This window comes from Lissotriton vulgaris, chromosome 2_1 (genome assembly GCF_964263255.1).
Source record: "Lissotriton vulgaris chromosome 2_1, aLisVul1.2, whole genome shotgun sequence".
NCBI classification, from domain to species: domain Eukaryota; kingdom Metazoa; phylum Chordata; class Amphibia; order Caudata; family Salamandridae; genus Lissotriton; species Lissotriton vulgaris.
In genome coordinates this window covers 1,567,243,072-1,567,268,288 of record NC_141687.1, presented here as the reverse complement: position 1 = coordinate 1,567,268,288, position 25,217 = coordinate 1,567,243,072, and the positions used below count along the sequence as shown (strand labels likewise).

General features: G+C 44.1%; 1 protein-coding gene across 1 annotated transcript in view; it reads right to left on the bottom strand.

The window, feature by feature from the left end:
* Positions 1–24,014, bottom strand: part of THSD7B (thrombospondin type 1 domain containing 7B) — a 1,756,834-nt gene extending 1,732,820 nt beyond the window's left edge. Inside the window, exon 1 of the mRNA XM_086957451.1 lies at positions 23,848–24,014. Within this exon, the coding sequence (XP_086813577.1) occupies positions 23,848–23,989 (142 nt within the window). The 5' untranslated portion in view covers positions 23,990–24,014. The remainder of the gene's footprint in view (positions 1–23,847) is intronic.
* Between the last annotated feature and the right edge of the window lie 1,203 nt (positions 24,015–25,217).

The window sequence follows — 25,217 nt, the reverse complement described above, 5'->3', positions numbered from 1 at the left end:
TCCATCATCAAATCTACTATGTCCATATAAGGCTCCATCTGCCTTTTTATCTGTCTTATTTAAATATAGAGAGTACCTAGAGTTGCATTTGTGTCATAGACATATAAATGAAATGAAACATGTTATTGTTTGTCATTTTGATACAGTTAATGTCTGCCAATATAGGGTTATAATATTCCTGTTCTATAATAGGTTTCATTAGTTCAAAGGGTACATTTCGATTAGTAAATGTACATTTGGTTGTTTTTTAAATTTACAGACACAGAGAAATAGCAGTAGGTGCAGTATTCACAGGATGCAATATTCATCATTTTAGTATAAGGAAGGTTACATGAGCCAATGAGATTCCAGTCCATATGATGGGAAAATGTTAGAAACACAAACATCGCTTCGCAGTGATACAGAGGGCAGAGGGGATCTAATGCTTCTAGACCTTGGTGCCACTACACGTTCCGCAAATATAGATAGCTAGGCCCTTGCTTGTAGCCCCATTTTCCTATGACGCTTCTAAATGAAGTTAAACATAAGAAAAACAGGAAAATTAATGTGCCTTTCGCTTTCTAGCAAGATGGCGCGTAACATGTGCATTTTGGATGACCACCTCCCTTGAGGTCATTATAGAGATTGGTTTCTGTGCTAAATGTTTGTGTGATAGCCTAATTAATTCGGTAAGTTATAGTTGTGCTTTGCTTCCATTCAAATTAGTTTAAAAGACACATCTGAATTGAATAATTTATAAGTGAAAATGTCAGGAATGGAGACAGTGACATGCAATGAAATGCACTTGGTTGATCGCCCTATTTACATGTTACATTTTCTCTGTATTTTCACTTTACAAGGATTATAGATTATGGTATGTGCTGCAATCACACAATCAAAGCCCTGGGGGCCCATTATAGATAAGGAACACATTCCCTGTTGTGCCACTGCGCAGCTTAAAACAGGTGCACCGTGCACAAACAGGAAAAGTGTGCATTGATTGCTCTGCCCCAGGGCAGCCGCAAAATCGTGCTGAAATGGGTGCAGCTCATTCAAGTGAAATACGGAGCGGCTTTGAAGCACTGCCTTTTAGTAAGGCAGAGTGACTGCATCTGCCTGCAAGGGGATGTCTGGTGTATAGATAGGGCCCCTTTCCCTCTTCCAGAGGGCAGCTATTGGGGTGCACACTGACAGTGCACCACATTTTTGGTGAGACACGGTCAGTGCTCTTCCTGACAGCTCCTTTCCTCTGAGCCCGCATCTATAATATGGCGTGGGTGCAAATGCAAAGAGATTACCTTGCATGGATCCAGGCCCCCAGGCAAATAAGGGGACTCCCTGTGGTGATAGCGCTGATGCTATATGTGCACCAGCACTATCTGTATTACAGAAAGGACTGCACACGCATCTGTAGCCCTTTCTGTAATTCCAATGTGTACTTGGGTATGCAAAGCAGGTGCCCATGCCTGCTGCGCCCCCTGTGCACTTTCCATAATATGGTTCCTATAGTTTATAATGTGGTGATATTAGTTGTCAGTCCAAGAATTTATTGCAAATGATGAGAAAATATTCTGCAGACCCTGAAATTACAGAAACTTATAAAAGCATTACATCTTTGTTTAAAAAATGTGCAAGACAACAATAATATTACATCAATAGATTCAACAGGCATTGTAAATAAGGTGTAAAACTGATTAACAACCCTAGAGTTACCAACTAAATTTGCAAATCTCACATTAAGGCCTGTGGTTCTAAGAGAAGACCCCTCCCAAACATTATAGTAGGCAAACATAGCTTAAGTCATTTTACTACCTTCCCTTATCTTTTTTTTATTTTTTATTGAGTTTTAATATCAGCAAACAGACAAAGATACAAAATCACACTTAAATCACAGTCCATCTTTTTGTAGCATAAATCAATGAACACATAGAATCACAAAACCATAATATAGGCAAAAGATTTCATGTGTTCATATCCAGTTTGACAACGGTGACCATAATTTCAAGCCGAACATTTTCTTTTTATTCCCCTTAGATTTATACACAGCAGATTGTAAGTGACATATGGACAGTAAACTAGCTTGCCACCTATGAAAAACGGGTGGTTCTGAGTCCAGCAATTGAGTGGTTATACACCGTTGGAAAATAGACATACAGATAAAGATGAACCCTTGTTCAGATTCAGAACAACGGCCTATCAAGTCTTCTTGTGAACCAAAAATCACTATCTCCGCGGATAACTGCAATTGAATATTTAAACTGTAATTTAAAAAATACTCGACATCCTTAATAAAGTGAATAAGTTAGGACAGTGGAAAAACATATGTAATAGATCCGCTGCAAGAACCTGACACCGATTACATTTGCTCCCTCTTATGGAATTCCACTTTGCAAGTTTCTCATGAGTATAATATAAATCGAAGATCGACATAACTTTGGGCCCCATTAGGATGGCGGGCGGGCTTTGCCCGCCCGCCATCCTATCAGAAATCGGACCGCCCGCCCTAAGGGCGGGGGTCCCGCACGCACCATTAGGATGTGCCCGCCACTGTGGCGGGCACATCCTGTATTTTTAGTATTGTGGCGGGTGGAGCTCTGTGCTCCGCCCTCCACAATACTAAAAATGCATTGCAGCATTTACATAATCAAAGCGGCAGGCACCGCGCGGTGCCTACCGCTTTGATTATGTAAATGTAGGGGGGTACCACAGGTACCCCCAGTGTGCCACCCCCCTTTGGCCTTCATTCTGGGGGCCCACAGGGGGTCCCCAGATTGAACACTGCATGCCTTTCCGTGGCGGCATTGAAAAATGCCCATTGTAATATTGCGGGCGGTGTCTGACAGACACCGCCTGCATGTTACTCGTTTTCCGCCCGGCCGCTAGGCGACCGGGGTGGAAAAGTGGCGGGCGTTGTTTTGCTCCGCCGTGGTCCCCCCCCCGCCATTCTAATATGGCGGGGGGATACAGGGAAGGATGGCCGGCGGATTTCCCCCGCCCGGCTGGCGGTGGCTACTGCCCGCCCTAAGGGCGGGGGTCCCGCACGCACCATTAGGATGTGCCCGCCACTGTGGAGGGCACATCCTGTATTTTTAGTATTGTGGCGGGTGGAGCTCTGTGCTCCGCCCTCCACAATACTAAAAATGCATTGTAGCATTTACATAATCAAAGCGGCAGGCACCGCGCGGTGCCTACCGCTTTGATTATGTAAATGTAGGGGGGTACCACAGGTACCCCCCGTGTGCCACCCCCCTTCGGCCTTCATTCTGGGGGCCCACAGGGGGCCCCCAGAGTGAACACCGCATGCCTTTCCGTGGCGGCATTGAAAAATGCCCATTGTAATATTGCGGGCGGTGTCTGACAGACACCGCCTGCATGTTACTCGTTTTCCGCCACGGCCGCTAGGCGACCGGGGTGGAAAAGTGGCGGGCGGTGTTTTGCTCCGCTGTGGTCCCCCCACCATTCTAATATGGCGGGGGGATACAGGGAAGGATGGCCGGCGGATTTCCCCCACCCGGCTGGCGGTGGCTACCGCCAGCCTGGCGGGGGCAATCCGCCCGCCATCCTAATGGAGCCCAAAGTGTTGACTCTTTAAGGGCCCATTAAATAAGAGCTTTGAGGATAAAACAATTATTCTCTCCATATCAATTTGATCTATCCCTAATTTTCTTTTCCACTTGACCTCCTATAACGCTAAATCATCCCCTGTCTTTTCCATAAATAACTGATACAGAGGGCCCAATCTTGATCCTAATCTAATTGCTTCTATAAACTTATTCCGGTTAGGAATTATCATATTTTGTACTATTTTCTGTTCCATAAAGCTGCGGAGCTGAAGATATTAAAAAAATTCTGTACGAGGTAACTTAAATTTCTGTTGTAAACTATCAAACGAAGCTAGCTGATTCCCCTGCAGAAGATATCCCACATGACGAATTCCGGCTCAAAACCATCTACCCTTAATCTGATCTCTAAAAACACCTGGAAATAGAGAGCAGTTTTTAAACTGAGTGTAAAAGTTTATACTAGAATGAAGACCAAATTTCTTTTTAGCTTTTCTCCAAATTTCGAAAGCAGCCAAGACAACTTTAAATTTTGTCTTTTTATAATAACTAGTTTCAATTATCCGAACTAAGCATTGTCGAGCGTTACCACCGAATAACATCTCAAAAATAGATGGACTGGCAAATTCTTCAGTTGGATCATCCTGTATAAACAGCACGCCCATATGTTGTAGTAGGGCTATCCAATGATATAAGCGAAAATTAGGTATCCCCCAACCCACTCTGGATCTAGGTAAAGTACACCATTTCAGAGCTCTCCTTGAGTGAGAGTAGCTCTACAAGAACCTTGAGCACATTCTATCAATGCGGGAAAACCTTCCCTTATCTTGATGGTATCTTCTCTAGCCATGGTTAATGATCTAAAACATCGCACACCGCTTCACTAATTTTCAGCGGCAAACGGTTCATTAAGCAGACTTCACCAACCATCGGGGGTGGTGCTATAGTCACATCGTTACAAACTTATAAATCATAATGCTTGCCAATTGCCATGTATGGGGTGGAGGTGTGGGGGATCTCCAATTGTCCAGCTATTCCAAGCGTAAAGAATAGGTTTTTTGAAAAGCTTCTGTCTGTTCCCATTTTGGCCTAACCTTTTATTTGCCACAAGAAATTCAGGCTCTGTTATATTACTGATTTGAGTTGGTTAAGTCCTCTTTTACTATGGCTATCTATCTGGCAAAATACTGAGGCAAGTCTATCTAGAAATATTATAAATTACTGTCTATCTCTAGGTAGAGGTCTGTCAATTCCCTGGATTGTGCATGTGAAAGCAGATTGTTTAAAAATTGAGTTCATTCAATTATTTTGGATCCCCTACTCAGTGCTAGTATGAATAATAAAACTGTAGCCGATATATTCTTTGAGTGGACTGAATCCCAGATGATACTAAACCTGAAGGAAGCCAAATATGATTCAGTAACTGAACCTGTCAGAAATTGATCACACCACCAATTATTTTCAATGTGCACCTGGCCATTGGAAATGTTCCCTGCTTTTCCACTTCATATTGGATACCATGAAGTACTTGCTATGCTTTCCATCTGGCTTTGTTCATCATCTTGAAGTCAAAGTGTGTTCCTGTGATGGTGTGTCCCCCAATCTATGCTTCATTTTGTGTTTGTTTTGTCAATGTTATGCTTTGTATACAACACAATTTTCAATCCCTTATATAAAAAAGTATTGCTCTCACACTGTCCAATGTACACCTGATTTTAGATTTTTATTGTTATTAACCAGTAAAGAGGTAGTTTTGCACATTGGGTCCTTTTTAAAATAGGCTGTCCATGCACTGGCGTAACAAAACTTGAGCTGCCCCCCTGCAAGGTACATGGAAGGGGCCACTCTGGACTCAATCAGGAGCTCTCCAGATGGAGTATTTTGCTGAGGGGGACACCTGGAGGTTGCCCCCCCCCAACACGGCAGGGGCTCTGGGGATGTGTTACGCCACTGTGTCAGTGCACGGGATTCATGTTGTATTAACAATATATAGTGCTGCTACTTATATTTTATTCATTGTACTTGACACACACACATTTTATGTTATCTAGCCTTAGCTTAGTATGTACTGTGTGCTGCTTTTACGGATGCTTTGTGTCTCTGATTAATGTTTTTGAACCACCAAACAATTGATAACTCATTAATTAGCTTTCAAATGTTTTACTGTTGTATTCAAAATGAGTCTGGGTCAATGAAAGGTCTGTGCATTATCGTTATTCCACTAAATAAATAGCATCTACACATGTATAAATCCCTGCATTGATGAGGAGAGGGGGCAGCATACATACAAATTATGCAGAAACGATTCATCATAAGAGCCACAAAGCTGCTACAACATGTTGTTATGTTCAGGTGCAAGACACACAGATGGATTACTCTTAAGAAGAGTTTATTTGACTGAGATAAACCCCACACAACAGCTTTACCAGACACAGCTGGAGCCAACTGTCAATGGTCCCCACTAGCAATGACATCACTGTGCAACAGAAGGTACATCATAAAGGTGTCCAGTCCCAGCCTAGCTGGAAGAGCCTAAGTACAATATAACACATCTCCCCAACTTACGTTAAAACAAAGAAAGAGACCCCAACTAAAAGGCAATAAAAGAGAAAAGGAGAAGAAGGAAAGAAAGAAAATAAAAAAGAAGAACGTCATTAAGAAAGAGTGTATTGCAAACTCAAACAATGTAGTCACCCACATAGGCCGGAGCTCTTCTTTCCCTGGCCTCCCTCAAGATTTGAGATGAGCCCACAGACTCATCTCCCTCTCTAGCAACCACAAATTCACCCTCAGCTCCATCACTCTCACCAGTCCCCAAACCAACACCAGACTGTCCCCCTGAAAATTCAACATCACTCATCAACAGCCAAGGTGAACACACACCAGGTTCAGTCTCCTCTTCTAACGTCCTTTCATGACAACCACCCTGCCTCTGAAATAATGCAACACGCCTCAAATTCCACGTTTAGCCATTTTCCAACTTGACCCTATTGCCTCCTTTAGCCTTGACTTTGAATGATCCCACCCTCGTCGCCAAAAATGTTATATCCAGGTGCAAGACGCACAGACGGGTTACTCTTAAGAAGAGTTTATTTGACAGAGATAAACCCCGCACAACAGCTTTACCAGATACAGCTGGAGCCAAATGTCAATGGTCCCCACTATTAATGACATAACTGTGGAACAGAAGGTACATCATAAAGGTGAGCCTAAGTACAATATAACACATGTCTTATTAGAAAATGGTATAAAATCATGCGTGAATTCCCAAAAAGTAGCATTAGAAATCGTTCACTAAATATGTTATCACAAATGATGGTATTCCGCCAGAATATTGGTTCAGTAATATTGTGGCATCAGAATATTGCAGTCAAAATGTCGACAAGGTTCGTGCATATAGGTAAGAATAGATTTATTTCAATTCAGTCCACAAATATGTGCTGATAACATTTATATCTTCAGTCTGAATAAATAAGCACATACTTCGATCGGTCAGTAGCTCTGTAGATGATGTAGTCCTATCTTTTAAAAAACACGTAGAATAACTGAGTGTTCAATGGACTATGTAGAGCCTGTATGAAGGATGCACCCATTCCTCTCCAGAAAGATGAGTCAGGGAGCATTTTTCAGTGTCCCACTACGGGCCAGATTTACAATCATTTTGCTAGTCTCAAACCATTCAAAATCTGGTTTGCGAATGCAAAACCGCCATACATGATGTATGACAAGCATTCGCAAATATGAAATTGGGATGTGACTGATTAGCGACTCGCAAAACAAGCGGGAGTAATTTGCGAGTACCAATTAGAGAATACCTAATTGTGCGTCGTAAAACGCCATGTACAATTGAGTCACAAATTGCAAGTAGTTGCAAAATGCCCCGTTTGCACATTCAATTTATCACCAATCCAAATCAGGTGTTAAAAGGGCCGAACATATAAAAATGGGCAAAGAATGCATCAGAGATTTTTCAGCAATGACTGCCCTGCAAGTGATCACAAGGAGTATGCAGATTCTGGCTGCTCAGCAGAGGAGGCGTAGACAGGAGAGAACTTTCAGAGTCAGGCTGACCATGTTTGAAAAGACATAGGAACGGAAGAGATATGAGCAGTACAGGCTGAGAAGCAATGTGATCCTACAGTTAATAGCCACCTTAAATCCACACCAATCAGCAGTACACTGCGCAGCAATGAAATCCTCACCCATCTCTAGGTGTTGTGCTCCCTCCACCTATTGACTGGTGGTACTTACCAAAATGTCATAGCAGTGGCCGGAGGGTTGTCGCAAAAGGCGCTATTGTATTTCTTTAGCATATTCTTGGATACATGATCCACCACATACACCAATACATCTACCTGCCTGGGGACGATGTTGAAATGAAAAATATCAATTCTACTGGAAAGCGAAATTCTACAGGAAATTGAGTGCATAGATGGAACCCATGTGCTCATATGTCCCCTATCCCGCCTGGAAGACATGCCCTGGAACCACAAAAACCCCATTCCCTAAATAATCAGGGTATCTGCTTTGCACACATCATCACGGATATTGTAGCCAAATTTCCAGGGAGCACCCATGACTCCTACATCTTTAGGCATAGTGGCATATACCAGCGACTAGAAAGTGGAGATGTTGATGAAGGCTACCTACTAGGTACTTGAATGTAACGCACACAGTGTAACATACTTTGGAAATCATTACTGTCTGCATGTTGTCTCACCGTTATAGGTGACAGCGCATTTGCTGGGTGGAAATGGATCCTCATGCCCTACCTGTCTTCCAACAACTGCACAAAAGGTGTTACAATGTGGCACATAAGCATACCAGGACTGCGATTGAGTGCACTTTTGGCATCACAATATCATGCTTCCGGTGCCTTCACAAAAGCGTCAGAGCCTTTCAATATGAACCTGAGACTGCGCTCAAAATCGTGGCAACATGTGCCATACTCCAAAATATTGCCAGCAAGAGAAGCCCAACTGCCCCACAGCCAACCGAAAACAGCAGAGCAGTAGAGGGGAGAAGGCGCAGGGACCACATCAACAGACACTGTTTTTCACTGAAAGATGCACCCATTTATACAGTACCCTCTGCAAATGACAAAACAGGTTGATAAAAAAAAATTGGTAACCCTTATTTTAAGGCCACCCCAAAATTATGCTGGGAAACCTGGCAATCATGAACCCCATGACATGAATGTGGCCAACATATATGACAAGGGGGGCAACTGCATGGCACACTGTCACTGTGCCGTAATTTCTTGCCTCTCCATGCAGCATGGCAGCATATGTGTGTCTGCTGCAGGAACACTACTGTGGCTGGTGACCTCACTATCCGGAGCATCTCCTGTTGGCCCACTCACAAAACGGGCGGTCTGCATCGCCTCAACTGCAGCAGTAATTTGTTGTAGGCCTCTGGAATTGTCCCCACTGTAGTGGCCCATTTCAGCCTAAGAGGCCAGTGTATGCCTTGAGTGTAGGGTGGGTGCCTGATCTTTGCCTGCTTCCTCTTAGCTTTCCAGTTCTCCTACAAGTGTATATATGTGGCAAATGGGGAGAATAATTAAATAAACGTGTGGGACACTATCTGAGTGGCCGTAGAATGTTATTCAGCTAATGTCTAGCAGTAACTGCACTGCTCATGTACCTGAGTACATTTTCCATAATGCACCTGCTGTGACTTTTAGTGCATCATAATGGAGCATCTAGGTCTATCTGGGTCAAGGTATGTTGCATGCATGCGGACTGCAGGGTCATGGCCGGTATGTCTGAATAGTAAAAATATTGTGCTTACCAGGATTAGAGGGGAGGCAGAAGTGTTGAGGGACCCAGAAGTGCACACTGCCTCTGTCTCCTGTTTTAACTCCAGCAGTGCCTATGCAGATGAGGTGGGGGGCATCAGATGGACCTCCTACAGTATTCCGGTCTTCTCCCAGCCATGCTGCCACTCTCTCCTTGGCCTTAGAGCACAGATCATACCAGCCCTTTTTCAGCTCATCTATAGACTGGTTTGCAACACCCATGACATTTAATTGCTGCTGCATTTCTCGCCATATTTTTCTCTTCTCAGACTCCGGGACTATCTCAGAAGTACACCCCAAAAGCCTTTCCAGGTTGTTGCAGCAACCTTCTATAAGAATTGAAAGTTCCCTTTCAGAAAACTGTGACAGCGCTATCTTCCTTCCTTCTCAATCTGCTGGCTGGCCATTGCAGAGCTTAGTTGGTGCCTGTAAGAAGTGTTGGAATATGCTACAGACTTCCCAGTGTGCTGTAACTGTTGATCAGAATTCTCAAAGGCCACCACTTCCTGGTTTGTGGTCCGTCAACAGTTATAGGAAGTGATCATGCATTTTCTAAACCGGGTCGCTAATTGCGAGTGCTAAATGCTAAATTCGAGTGCAAAAGCTACTTGCGACCGTGCTCACAATTTGCGAGCACTTACAGACTCGCAAATTGCGAGCTCTGTAATAGTGATATGACTCAATTGTGAGTCGCAATTTGGAAGCTAGCTTGTCACGAGCCACTGTTTTTGGGAAATTGCGAGTTGCTAAATCTAGCAGTCGTACATCTGGAGCCTAGGTGCTTTCCTCACCTTAAAAACATATGTCATATAATTTGTAGCATGTTTTAAATATTAGGGACAAAGATTTAATTCCAGCCGAATTTAGACTTGGTAATTGGAGCTGGAGTGTCTGAATTCACTTTTAAATCTATGTATTGCTGTAAATAGAATAATGTTGTCATCTCATCAGGCCAAGCTGCTCCACTTTAAATGAAAGTTGGATACCAGCCATGTAATTAATCTCCAAAATGGCAGGATCTGTCACATCAGAAGTTTGAATTATTCTTTTCAATGCAAATGTTAATGAAGAGCTCTTGTGCGCTTGAGATAGTTTGGGTAGGTAATAGGGAAACTGCAAGTGGAGTATTTTACACACCAAAACACTTGGTTTGCTCAATAGTTGGTTTGCTTTTAATTAACCCAATATACCAGTTTTTCCAGTTCTAACTCCCTACATCAAAAGTTGGAATTTTGATCTTGCTGGTGTTAACATCCTATCTGGGTTTTCCAATATATCTCATCCAATTTGGTCTAACTGTGCAGTGTCAGTGACAAATTGCTACAACTGCAATGATAGATCTACCCAAAGCCTGGCTCTTGGATGCAGTATGAGGTTAAAAGCTGGAGAGACAGCTCACTTCTACTGCTGTAAAAATTATCTGAGATCCCTTGCTAAGTCCAAGTTTCATTCTCACAGTATGAGAGGAGGGGTATTGGATTACCATTAACAAAGCTGCATTCATTTCCTATGCTTGGAGCTCTGACACAAGAGAAATATGTCAATGGTACACTGGCAAACCCACTGTCTATAAAGCAGACACAATGGGGGAATCTCCTGATGCAAAGAGACAGATGGCTCTGGTGGAAATGTCACAATGTTACCAGTGGTACATCATTTGGAGACAGAACTGGTCTAGTGAACGGGAAAGGTATCTTTCCAGTCAATCGAGCTTCTAATTCTCCTAGCCTGAAGTAGATTGGCATTTATCTGTGATTACACATCAGAGAGTGCCATTTAGTTATAATTACTAGGACAAGGAACATCCATATTCTTCTGCAAGAGAGAATGGACAGATCCCCATCATGGATCCGGGATAACAGCAAAACGAAAACAGGAATTCAAGGGAGCAAGAAACAAATATACACAGTAGTCATAGTCAGACTTAAACGTTGGGATACCATTCATACCTAATAGGTATCTTTTTTCTCCTCCCCTAAACCACCTTGACTTTAATGTCCATGGAATTGAAGTTACTATCCTGCACGGTTGACGGAGGCACAGCCGATCTCTGGTGGGTTGAGTCAATACACAAGGATTCTGTGTGGGCAAACTATTTTTCAGAGGCTACAGCATTACAGCAAATGTCAGAGTTCATTTTTCGTGAATGTCCTCACTTTTTGTCTGATCATTCCTGCCAAAAACCAAACATAATGGACCACAGCTCATTCTCATAGGCACTTATATCTTCTCAAAATGTCTATACATTTTCATAAAATGTGAGAGTGCACTGTGTGAAATAGCCATCCATTAGTGATTAGTCAAAGCTTCCTTCATAAGAAAGTCCTAGCTGTTATTAAACCTCATTAATAAAGCACTAGATGAATCTAAAATCATCCTTTCTTAGGTTGAGCATGCATTATCGATGTCTTGTTATTCTGATAGTATGCAGTTATTAAGCATCTTTGACGAATTGATGACAGGAGATGACAACCTTACTTACTTACGTTAGACTTTATTTAGGCTTATAAGCCATAAAAGAACATAGAATAAAGCATACATAAAATATTTGACATTTGCAATATAAATGTACAAAATTCAATACGATAATATCACAAGTAAACAGCGTAAGAATTTAGTGCAATTTGTTAGGGGGTGCTTAATACCTCCCTAAGCTTAAATTAACTGTTAACAGAAAAGCGATGCAGCAAGCCCAAGGTAAATCATTTTATTTATTTATTTACTTACTTTACTCCTGGCCGTCGAATGTCCGACTCCACTGCCTCCCCACCTTGCCCCTCCCCTGCCCATCCCACTGCCCCGCAGCACTCCCTCTGTGAGCCGCCACTGTTTTTAACTTTCATTTGCTTTTTTTGTATTCTTTTCAGCTTGTCTTTTGTGATTTGGGGAATTATTTTTTAGTACATTTTTTATGTGTACATCCAAAACTATACTTCTGTCTGCAAAATGTTCGTACATTATGTGTGAATAAAGACAAGCATACTTGATATTATTGTTTTTTAAGGAAATAAGCAGCATGTACATGGCGTGTTTTCATGTATTTTGAAATTATCAAAAATTAAATGAAAATGTAAATAAAAAAAAATTGTGTACAGACGTGGAGCAATTATGCAAAAGGTTTCTATATTATCGAGCTGCTGATGGTTTTGTGCCACTGAAAAGAAGTTTAACTTAACAACTCTGTAGCAGGGTTTGTATTTTTAGTTACAGACAAAACACTGATGAAGCTTTCCTGAAACTTTACCTGAATATATATTATTTTTCTACAAATATGACAAAAAAAATTCTAATAACATATGCAGCAATATAACACACATATATGGATTCATTGTACATTGCAAAACTAGCTGTATCAATTATATAACATCAGTGCAAGTACAATGCTTGCATTCCATCTACGTTTCAGGACAAGAAATATTTGAACCCCCGACCCAATTTATACTTGTGGCAGACTCCTGCCAATAAATGGTACTGTCTGAAACAGAATGATGCACATTGCTTCTTCGCAATATGTTTCACTTGATGTTGAAACAAGCAGCTTATTTGTAAACCTTAACCTCTTGAAACCATCTTTCATGAACAGTAACATAAAGCAGTGGGAAACAATGTTTACATGTGGTATAAAACCTGTACAGTAGAAAGCCTAAGCAAATGTCAGAGCTACAATTCAAACACAAATTATATTTTTTACATAAGAAACATAGGAAGCCAAACTGCTATATGGAAAATTAGTGCAAATAACATATTACAACAATACAAATTGGCCTTCTATAGTTGATTAATTGCATAAAATATTGTGGCCAACACAAAGTCTATACCTTTGTGATTATAAAGCAAACTACAAACAAAAATGTTGATAGTGCTTACTAATTACATCCATATTTAACAATCTTCAATTCAAAGATAAGCAACAATCAGAACCTATTACAACCTGCTGCTGGTGGTGGATAGAAGGGTCTGTTGCTGATGCAGATTCACAATCTAGTTATGCAGTAGACTAAGGATGTAGCATTATCAGATTAAGAGTTCCTTTCCACAAGTTACTAAATTAATTGCTGTAATTAGCTTAAAATGATATCTGAAACATCCCGCTATATTGTCACACAAGGAGTAATTTGTGTATTTTCAAGGCTATGCATAGAATCTTTTTACAGTGGATGACAAGTGAGTGCATGCAATGGTCATCTTAGATTTAGTGACAATGGTATTGTTTTCACTGTTTTGAGTTATAAACCAGAAGTGAGCACGTATTGCAGTTTGGTACGGGAGGGAAGCTTGGATAATGGATTATTATTGGCCAGATTTCTGTATCTAAGGATCATTTAGGAATATGTCTATATAAATATTACTGAAAAAAACAACAGTTACAGGGAAGTTATAGTGGGGCTAAGATTTCACCAGTCCAAAACCAGTGAAATGCAGGAGTTATATAGTTACTGTTGATGTGATGTCATCAGTGATGTCACTGACCATGCCCTGCGTGATGTATTATGTGAGGTCATAAGCAGTGCTTTGCAGGGAGCATAAGATATAGCTAGCTCAGGTAAATATAGCTGCTGCATTTCTATGGTTTTGTGTGTTTGCAATCTGTACCTAACTATAACAGGCTTGAAACCTTTGTTTTTTCAGTGAAAAAAAATGTATATGTATATACAGATTTATATCTAAATATAATTTTTTTCTGAAAAAAACAAAGTTTAAAGTGACATTATAGTTAGGTTTGGTAATAATATCTTATTTTGCATAAAATAACCTTAGCAACTCACAGAAAAAAAGATTAAAAGGGCCTTATAAATGTGTGAAAATGTCAATTAAAACATATAATTTTAAATTTAAAAGGCCACTTAAATTCACAGTTAAAGTTATCTCAGGTAACTATAACTCATGCCCTAAATTAACTATACCTCACACCCCCACCTTGCAGAGTTTTGTCATCAATGTTGGCATTTCGGGCTGGAAACCCAGATCTGTGACTCGGGTGTGTGTCTGAAAAGTTGCAGCGCTCCGTCCATCATCTCCTTGTGTTTGCATCAATGTTGTCATATCAGATGTTGCACTGATGTTATAAATAGTGCTATAGAATATGTCATGAGTTATCTAATATGTGAAGTAAATGCCAGTGCATCAAACCTCCCAGAGGATACCACCCTCACCCTCTATAATACTTCGGAGTTGGACTCCCCGTTGTCACCTCCCCAGAGGCAATGGGTGTGAGTAGTAGGGTGTTGAGGGACTGGCTTCTATATTTTGTTTTCCATATCTTGCAAGAGTCTCACAAGCGTTTCCTGCAAACTCAGGATCACAACAATGAAAAAAAAATTGTTTACAGTTTGCTTCATCTCACCACTAATTCCTCTTAATTAATAAGGGGTTAGGATACCTTTAACCTGCCACTTTTGTAGTTTTTTTCTGATTGTTTTCAAAATACTATGATTCTTCCCCATATTCAATAATGCCAGCCATTTCATTTCTGTTTTTCCAACAGTTGGCCAATCAGAGCATGAGCTCCCACATGACTAGTGGGTGTCTCTCACTCCCACAAGGAAGCAATAGGAAAAAAGTCCCTCTCGATCAGTTAGCTCTGTTTTTCTTTTTGTGTGACTGCAGGACTCTTGCAAGGCTCTAGCAATCCTCACCGCCCAGATATACAAATATTTTTCAACCTTAGTTTCTATGAATGTACACCAATTCAAAAGACTATGATCTAGCTTCCTGATTAAGATCAAGCCTCCTGAATTTGAATTTGGTGTAATTCAGTTCAATAATTTTTTCTGTAGCATATTCCCAAAATCCCTAAAGAAATTACAGTACAGATTGGTTGGCCAAGGAAAATGTTAGTGTGAAGTAATGCGATTTGCCTGAAATTTCTCGGTCCTGTTGATAGCAGGAGCAGGAGATCCCAGAGAGGCAGTGCTCTAATTACAGCTCTTCATCCGGAGAAACAGCGTGTTTCATCCACATTATTCATTCAAATACCAGTTTCCACTCAGCCATCCCGTATTCAGTGTTTTTTCTACATTAAGGAGGAATAGAGGTTCTGTCTGAGGTGCCAGGTCCAACTCCATTTAGGGTCACTAGTTCCCTGACAAAATGGCAGGCCAAGGGTAGATATTTAACTGGAGCCAGCTTCCAGTCCTGCCTGACTTGCCCATCTAGAATTGGGAGGAATCTCACACTGCTGGTTTCCTACAGCACCGTCAGCTCACTAATGGAAGGTTGATGACACTGCTGAGACCCTAAAGCACTGGGGGAAGGGTAGGGGATTCACAGTGCAATGGTGAGAGTACTCACAGGGCATTGCTGGTAGAAAGCTCACACTGCTGAGCCCTGTATCAAAGACGTGCTGCTCGAGGAAGCAAACATTCCTGGGGTTCCATTTGGTACGGATGTATGTTGTTACAACGCATGCTTTTACCATGCATGCTGGTACAACGCAAGTTTTACAACGCAAGCCATTACAACGCATTTCTTTGGGGGGTGCTGGATAGTGAATAGTTTAATTTACTATTCCAACTCCAGTCCCCGTGGATAGTAGGGAAGGTGTTGGATAGTAAATTAAACTATTACTCATCCTAGAGCGCCCCCCAGTGCAATGCGTTGTAATGGTTTTCGTTGTAAAACCTGCGTTGTAAAAGCACTGCGTGGCAAAAGTTGCGTGGTAAAGGAGGTTTCCCATTTGGTACACCGCAGGGAGAGGTCACTGATGCAGTCTTAGCACCGACAGGGGCTGTTGGGGAAAGGTCATATTACTTGAAAGTGTGTACACCACATTAAAAACTAGATGTTCTGTCCCTTCAAGGGAATGTGATTTGCCAAGGAAAACAAGCAAAACTAGTTCAAACGTGAGTCAGCGACATGAACCAGGACCAATTTAGATCACAGCTTTTAAAAAACTCATTACACCAACGTCAGTCTCAAGGACCACACTGACAAGGATACAAGGACCGGCTGGTACCATCATACTGGAGTCAATAATGTGCAAAATAGAAAAAACTAGAAGGCAGACGCAGACCTTCCCTATGAATGCACCCAGGATCTAAAACAACATTCCTGTTTCTATCAGGGCCTCACACACCCTGCTCAAGAATGAGGTAAAGACACCTCTTTACAGAGCACTACATCACTATGCAGTAACAGTTAACTTTTCTGAGAATCCCATGTCCCTCTAATGGAAAGGGGCGACCACTCGGTCCCCCCGAACGTATGGTGGAGTGCCTCGATCCCCCCGGGAAGCCATTTTTGGGCGGGAGGCGTGTCTCGGCTGGTATGCCCGAAGCGGCGTAGCCGGGGCGCGCTTTTTCCCGCCCTAGAGTGGGCTGGCCTAGACACCGACGTAGCCAGCCCCGCCCTAGGGGCGGGCAGGGGCGGGTTCTCGCCCGCCCTGAAGACGGATAAAAAGAGACGCAAGACCAGAAGACGTCCTCTTGTTCTTGTGCTCCGAAGCTGCACCTCCTCGCTACACGTGAGCTCGGGACAGAACGAAGAGCCAATTTTGAGCGTTTTGATCCTTTTCTTTGTCTTCTAGATACTTCCTCGGGGAGATGCCCAAGAAAGGCGCGAAGAGAATGACGACCGACCAGATGGTGCGGGCCCTTTGCAAAGAAGTGTCCGACATAAAGAAACGGTTGGCAGAACGGGACGGGGAGGAGGGTACGGGCCCTGCGCCGGCTGGAGGGAGACCTAAGAGGCCGAGAAGGGTTCCAGCCGGTGGAGACGTCCCGGTTCCCTCTACCCCGCTCGAGGCGCCGACCCCAGTACCGATCGAGGGGAATCCAATCCCTGTTGTCGTCACCCCGACACCCAAGGGAGACATGCCCCCCGAGCTGACAGCACAGCTAGCAGCATGGTTGGGGGATAGTGGTGATGGCGCCGCGGCTGCCGAGGCACAGGCGCTGATAAAAGGACTTCGTGAGAAAAGGGAGGCGGCTAAAGACAAGCCACAAGCGGCAGAAGTCGCGTCCGGTTCAGGTAAGCGGCCATTGCCGATTGCAAGGGACGAGTCAGCACCCTCTCGTAGAGAGAGACTGGGACAACATGTGCCTTTGGCTATAAAGGAAAAGATCTGGTCTGGGGAGTATGTGAATATTTTCTCCTTGCTTGTTGACCATTATGATATGGAGCATGTTAAAAGTCAGAAGGACTTAATGCATCCGAGTGTTTGGCGCGCAAAAATGGCCGCCTTTAAGGTGAATGAGACTATTGGCAACTGGGGCAATGCGTGGGGTATTTTCACATCGATTTTGGGGGGACGTAGGCCCGAGTTGCTTCCTGAGTTTCCCGTTTATCAATCACGAATTATGGGGTACTCGACATCGTATCAAGGTAACCATTGGTTTTGTTATGACAACCTGTTCAGGAAAGAGAAGGAACATAACAAGAGTTTGACTTGGGATTGTTACGATTCTGTAACATGGGATAAAATGAAAGAATCGGGAATGTTAAGAATGCCATTGGTTGGGAGCAATGTTATTGATTACTCCCGCCAAAATGTGGGGACGCCCTTTCGACCAAGTACGAGCACCGACGACCAGTCGAGGCCCGCAGGCAATACAGGGAGAAAGGGTTTCTGTTTTAATTTTAACAAAGGGAAATGTACCAGGCCTCCGGGATTGTGTAAATTCAAACACGAATGTAGTACGTGTGGGTCGTCCCATCCTGAGTCATCGTGCAGAGCCAGAACGGGTGAGAATGGGGGTAAGGGGGGCGCCAAACAGGTCTAAGCTTGGCCGAGGGGCGCCGTTACCAACCCCGATTGATACCTTGGCAATGATTCCCTGGCTCAGCGAATACCCGGATCGTACTTCTGCCGGGGTGCTGCGGGACGGTTTTTCACATGGTTTCCGCATCCCGGTGGGGGACTTTCAGGGGGTAGGGATGTGCAAAAATCAACTTTCCGTGTTACAACATACATCTGTAGTGCATGAGAAAATTCAGAAAGAGGTTAGCCGGGGACGAGTTGCCGGCCCGTTTAGTGTACCCCCGGTACCGAATTTTGTTTGTTCTCCGTTAGGGGTGGTCCCCAAGAGGGACCCAGGTGAGTTCCGTTTGATCCATAATCTGTCTGCTCCACATGGTCTTTCGGTGAACAACGCAATTGATCCGGAAGTTTGTTCGGTGCGATACGCATCGTTTGATGAGGCAGTAGCCATCTTGAATCGCCTGGGGCCCGGGACGTTGATGGCGAAATCTGATATCGAGTCAGCGTTCCGGTTGCTCCCGGTACACCCAGACGATCAGCGTCTTTTGGGATTCGGGTTCCAGGGGTCATTTTACATGGATAGGTGTATGCCAATGGGTTGCTCTATATCATGTGCTTATTTTGAGCAATTCAGTACTTTCCTGCAATGGGTGTTTACTAAGAAAACGGGTTTTCGAAATGTAATGCACTACCTTGACGACTTTTTGTTCCTGGGCTCCGCCGGAAGTCCCGAATGTGCCCAGGCTTTAGATGAATTCTGTGTGTTGATGGGTCATTTTGGCGTGCCATTGGCACCGGGTAAGACTATGGGTCCCACGACTTGCCTCGAGTTTTTGGGGATCGAGTTGGACTCAAGGGAGGGGTGTTTCCGTTTACCAGCTAGCAAAGTGTTGAAATTCAGGACAGCCCTCCAAGTATGTTTAAATGCACCTAAGGTTACACTGCACCAGTTGCAACAATTAGTGGGAAAGTTGAACTTTGCCTTGAGGGTGATCCCAATGGCTCGCCCGTTTTCCCGCTCGATTGCCCAATCAATGGTTGGCTTAAGAGAGGGGCATCATCGCACGAGATTATCGGCCGAGGTCCGCCAAGACATGCGGATTTGGTTAGCATTTTTGGCGGACTTCAATGGCCGAGTCGTCTGGAACAAGCCAGCCGTGTCCTCCGAAGAGCTTGGGCTATGGACAGATTCAGCAGGAAGTATAGGTTTTGGCGCCATCTTCGGCACAAAATGGTCTGCACAAAAGTGGCCCCTATGGTGGCACGAGAAGGGGCTGACGGGTAATATAGCCTTCCTTGAACTATTTCCCATTCTGGTGGCCCTGAGAACATGGCCGGACGGGTTCACAGATCATTCTGTCGTGTTCTGGTCCGACAATATGACCGTGGTAGAATGCATCAATAGTCAGGCAGCCCGTTGTAAATTGATTTTGAGGCTGCTCAAAGAAATTGTCTTACTGTGTATGCAACTGAACGTGATATTCAGAGCGAAACATGTCCCAGGGGTGATGAATCAGGCTGCTGATGCACTGTCTCGTTTTCACATGCAGGCTTTCTCGGGTTTCCTTCCTTCAGCGGACCCAGAGCCGGCACCCTTCCCCGAAGCTCTCTGGTCTCTCGGTGCCCCGAACTTCGTCACCTCGTGGGAGAGAGTCTAGCACCCAGGACAAGGAAGGCATATGAAGGGGCGTTTCAGGCCTATTTAGCCTTTTTGGGGGCAGAGAGAGGGGGACTGTGGGAGCAGGAAGAGTGTGTAGTACTCTTTCTGATGTCTTTACGTAGGGCTGGGAAATCGGTGGCTACGGCCCAAAGGCATCGTGCCGCCATTTCCTTTGTTGCCAAGGCCCATGGCATCCAGGACCCGACAGCGTCTTTTACAGTACAAAAAGCGCTGCGTGGGTGGCAACGCCTAGAGGGTCGCAGAGTAGACGTAAGACGACCGATAGGTCTGGATAGGTTGGCCCAGTTACTGGCCTCACTCCCTAACACGTGCTCGTCCCCTTTCGAGACCTGTTTGTTCCGGACTGCATTTACGCTGGCATTTCACGGGGCTATGAGAGTTAGTGAGCTGGTTGCAAGGAACAAACAGGATGTGTCGGGGGGCTTGTGCAGGGAACATGTCAAGATCAGGGGCGATGCGATGATTGTCTCCTTTCTCAGGTCCAAGTCCGACCAAGACGGGAGGGGGGACTGCACGATCATTCACCGGACCCCCGGATCCTCCATGTGTCCGGTACAGTGCTTAGAAGACTACCTAGCACGAAGGGTGGCATCATGGGGGGGGACATTGTTGAGGCATGCAGACGCCACCCCACTGACGAGGTTTCAGTTTCAGCGGGTGCTTGCAATGGCCATTGCCGCAACGGGCTTGGACCCGGGCGAATTTGGGACCCATTCCTTTCGGATAGGGGCTGCCACTGAAGCTACAGCCAGGGGTCTTAATGTAGAACAAGTAAAACGTGTGGGGCGTTGGTCCTCCAATTGTTATAAGAGGTACGTGCGATTGCACATGTTGTGAAGCTGTAATCATGTACTCACGCCTCTTGTCTTTGTTTGTTTTCAGTTGCGCAAGCCTACGAGGCAGGGCGGACTGTGCAGTCGACCCAACACCAGGCCAGCGGTTGCACATCACCGGCTGTAAGGAAGGAGGTGTGGGTCGTGGGCCACTCATACGTGAGACGGGCCGCGGACGTATTCAAAGCAGGTGACATGATTCACGTACCTGGGGAATACGGGTACAGAGTGTCCTTCTACGGAAGGGGCGGTCTCTGTATTGACCAGTTTCAGGCATTTTTTGAGGGTTTGTTAGAGCGGATGAGGTCACCGCCGTCCATAGTCATAGTGCATTTAGGGGGTAATGATTTGGTCACTACCGGTAGACGACTTCTCCTGGAGACTATGCTTTCCACGGTAAGTTGGTTAGCAAGGAGAGTTCCGGGGTGCATAATTGCGTGGTCTCATATGATCCCACGAAAAGTATGGCGGGGGGCTATCTCGATCCCTGCTTTAAATCATTCTGTTAGAAAACTGAATAACAAAATGAGTAGGTTGTTCCGTTCCAAGACATTGCATTCGATCTCGCATAGTTGTATTAATGATGACAGTATGTATCTGGGGGATGGTGTGCATTTGTCGAGGGTGGGGAATGAGTTACTCATAGGAGACTTCTTAGCCTGGTTGAAATCATTAAAACATGACCTTTAGGTAGGAGTTTTGTGGGGGGTCCGGATAGCCGGTCAACTATCCGGACCTGTGGCGGTAAGGTCATGATCGGTGAGCACTAATTGGTAGATCCCTATGAGTGGGCGTCACCCAACACGGATGGGAGCGCTGGGAGAGGTGGCCATTGGCCCCTCAGTGGGGAGGCGGTCCCGTCTAAGGGCGGGTCGCCGGAAGTAAAGGAAAGGCGGTCAAGGCCCCTTCCTTTGTAGGAGGGGTTACAGCCCCCTCCTGGGGAATTTCCCGGGGCCAGGGTCATCTGCGACGGCAGATGCGGTAAGTTGTGTGGGATGGGGGGAGGTCCACGATACCTTCTAGATACCACACACAAGTCTTCGAACGACCTTTAAATGGCGTCGAGTCTTAAGTGCCCCCGTCAAGTCAAGGGAAATTGTTAGTAGTTGCACTTGAGGTAAGCCTCTGTGCTGTCGCCCCTCACAAGTGGGAGGGGTAAGTCTGGTTAGGGATCTTGACACCGGTTATGACCTTGCCGTTGGCCCTTAAACGTTAGGATGTACAATTTCAGTGTTTCTAGAGAATGTTTTGTTGGATGCTAGTTCGGCTAGGAGAAACTCTGTATTAGAGAATATGTTAAGGTGAGCCAAACATCGCAATGTGATAATGAAATTGTACATAAAATGAAACGTTTAATGTTTTAATTTTTTGTTTTAATAAATACGGCCGGGGGAGGGTCACTCCCTCCCCACATCCAAAAACTTCAAAGAACTGTTTCCGGTTTCCCTCCTTTTGGGGATTGTGTTGAGAGGGGGTGGCGGGTATCTCAGCCATATGGAAAGGGGCGACCACTCGGTCCCCCCGAACGTATGGTGGAGTGCCTCGATCCCCCCGGGAAGCCATTTTTGGGCGGGAGGCGTGTCTCGGCTGGTATGCCCGAAGCGGCGTAGCCGGGGCGCGCTTTTTCCCGCCCTAGAGTGGGCTGGCCTAGACACCGACGTAGCCAGCCCCGCCCTAGGGGCGGGCAGGGGCGGGTTCTCGCCCGCCCTGAAGACGGATAAAAAGAGACGCAAGACCAGAAGACGTCCTCTTGTTCTTGTGCTCCGAAGCTGCACCTCCTCGCTACACGTGAGCTCGGGACAGAACGAAGAGCCAATTTTGACCCACCCACCAGCCCCTGAGGACAGCAAGTTGTTGTGCAATAAAGTGAATTTATAAATTTGTTTTTACATTCCGTTTACAGGCTGTGAAAGTATCAGTTTGTTGTTGATCATAATAAAGTATGGTGAATATTGTGTAGGTTGTTTCGATTAAAATGATTTGATGTAGTGTTGCAATTTTAGCATGTTCCTTCGGTCGTAGCGACCAATGTTTTTGTAGGTTTGAATAAAAATTGTCGTATTTATTTTTTGGTAGGCGGTAAGGTCATGATCGGTGAGCACTAATTGGTAGATCCCTATGAGTGGGCGTCACCCAACACGGATGGGAGCGCTGGGAGAGGTGGCCATTGGCCCCTCAGTGGGGAGGCGGTCCCGTCTAAGGGCGGGTCGCCGGAAGTAAAGGAAAGGCGGTCAAGGCCCCTTCCTTTGTAGGAGGGGTTACAGCCCCCTCCTGGGGAATTTCCCGGGGCCAGGGTCATCTGCGACGGCAGATGCGGTAAGTTGTGTGGGATGGGGGGAGGTCCACGATACCTTCTAGATACCACACACAAGTCTTCGAACGACCTTTAAATGGCGTCGAGTCTTAAGTGCCCCCGTCAAGTCAAGGGAAATTGTTAGTAGTTGCACTTGAGGTAAGCCTCTGTGCTGTCGCCCCTCACAAGTGAGAGGGGTAAGTCTGGTTAGGGATCTTGACACCGGTTATGACCTTGCCGTTGGCCCTTAAACGTTAGGATGTACAATTTCAGTGTTTCTAGAGAATGTTTTGTTGGATGCTAGTTCGGCTAGGAGAAACTCTGTATTAGAGAATATGTTAAGGTGAGCCAAACATCGCAATGTGATAATGAAATTGTACATAAAATGAAACGTTTAATGTTTTAATTTTTTGTTTTAATAAATACGGCCGGGGGAGGGTCACTCCCTCCCCACATCCAAAAACTTCAAAGAACTGTTTCCGGTTTCCCTCCTTTTGGGGATTGTGTTGAGAGGGGGTGGCGGGTATCTCAGCCATATTAGTTTTTGACACGGCATGTGGCTCCATAGTGCATAGGATAGGATTACAGTCATGAATATATTACCTCCATCAGCTTCATACCAGTTATTTTAAGGGAAAGAAATGGAAATTCTCCTGAGGTCAGGCATACATCTCACCACCTACCAAAAATAAGTAACATAATGGGGAGGCGTGGCCAACAGCCAATATGTCAAGGGAGCCGCGGGTCAAGAAAGTTGGGAACAGATGGCTTAAAGAAAACATAACCTGTGAGAGATCACACATTAAAAATGTAACACAATTGAAAGAAACTGTTCTGGAATCCAACAATTAATTAACTGTTTTAATTAACTGGTATATTAGCACTGGTAACAGAACAGGGTATGTGAACAAACATTAGCTATTGTGATGCAGAAGTTTACCTGATTGAACTTGCTGTCATGGAAAGACATAGAAAACATTGTGAAGAGTGAAAGAACACTAACCTGTTTTCCATACAAACTGATTTTCTTCCTTTTCGTCTACATCAGCTCTCGTGTGTGGAATGAGGATGATCAATAATAGCAGGAATTTGCCTGTGTTGTGCCTTGGCCAGTGACCCTGAGCCCAGCCATTTATCAGCAGCATAATTAAAAAAGACGAGGAGTCTTCTGTTTCCTACAATTAGAAGTACATAATAATTAGTGCCCTTAAACACCCGTATTTGAAAGAGTGTAAAATGCTTACATATTTTGTATTTCACAGGCTCTAACATCCTTCTCTTGCCCTGATTGTCCTTTTATCCTGTTGGCCCAATTAGGGTGCAACTCCGTGAATCCATCACACACAATGCTGATCCTATGCGCATAATTTTCATAGCATACAATTATTACTGTACTACCATGACAAATACCAAAGTACAAGAGACTAATGAAATGAAGTATCAAATACAACATTCTATTGGACATATACAGTTCAGTTAGTTTCATTCTTTAATTTAATTACAATAGATGTATCTAATAATTGCAAAACTTCAAAATAGTGAATGATGTAAGAGCTATGTGCCTCACTAGAGGCTTTCAAATAAAATGCAGGATGGCACTCAGGGACCCCAAGTACACAGTTTATTGGCAACAAATTCCCATACTCTCATAATAAAATAGCCACAAAATAAAGAAATGAATAGTCTTCTCTCTAGTATTATTATTAAGTTAGAACATGTTGAGATCCGTGGCAATCCCCAATCCTATAGTGATTGGACCAGCTTAAGTAAAGTTGCTGTCAAAGAAAAGAGATCAAACTTCTAGCGGGTAATTGAATGATGTTCAGGCAAGCTGATGATATGTAACAAAAATAAATGCAGAGTCGATACTGCTTTTAAAGAGACAGTGTTGTTTTGCTTAAACTCTGTACTTACCTCTCCAATGAGCCTCTGATAATATATTCTTGAGTAAAATGCATTTGGCTGCTATGAAATTACACTAGGGTATTGAACTATTTATATTCCACTACTTTAGAAAGCTTACATTTCACATGTTTAGTCAAAGAATATTTACCATGTGTTATGTGAGAGTTTTCACATTCAGAAATGTGCCCTAGAACTCCTAGCACATCCTAGTATAATCTACTCTCCTTTGTTACAGGGAATGAAACAGCATACCTCCAAATTCCTCTAATATACAAAGGCACTGTTTGGTATCTTGTATAATGTTAATGTGGTTGCTAGGACGTACTTGGGGAAACCACCACTGGAACTGAGTTGGCTGGTGAAGTTCGAAGTGGCTGGCTGGGATTTCTGTTACTTGCAACTTAATAAAGGAGTATCCCCCAGATTCATCAAGAACACATTTTGCGATTCCTTAATAGCGAGAAATAC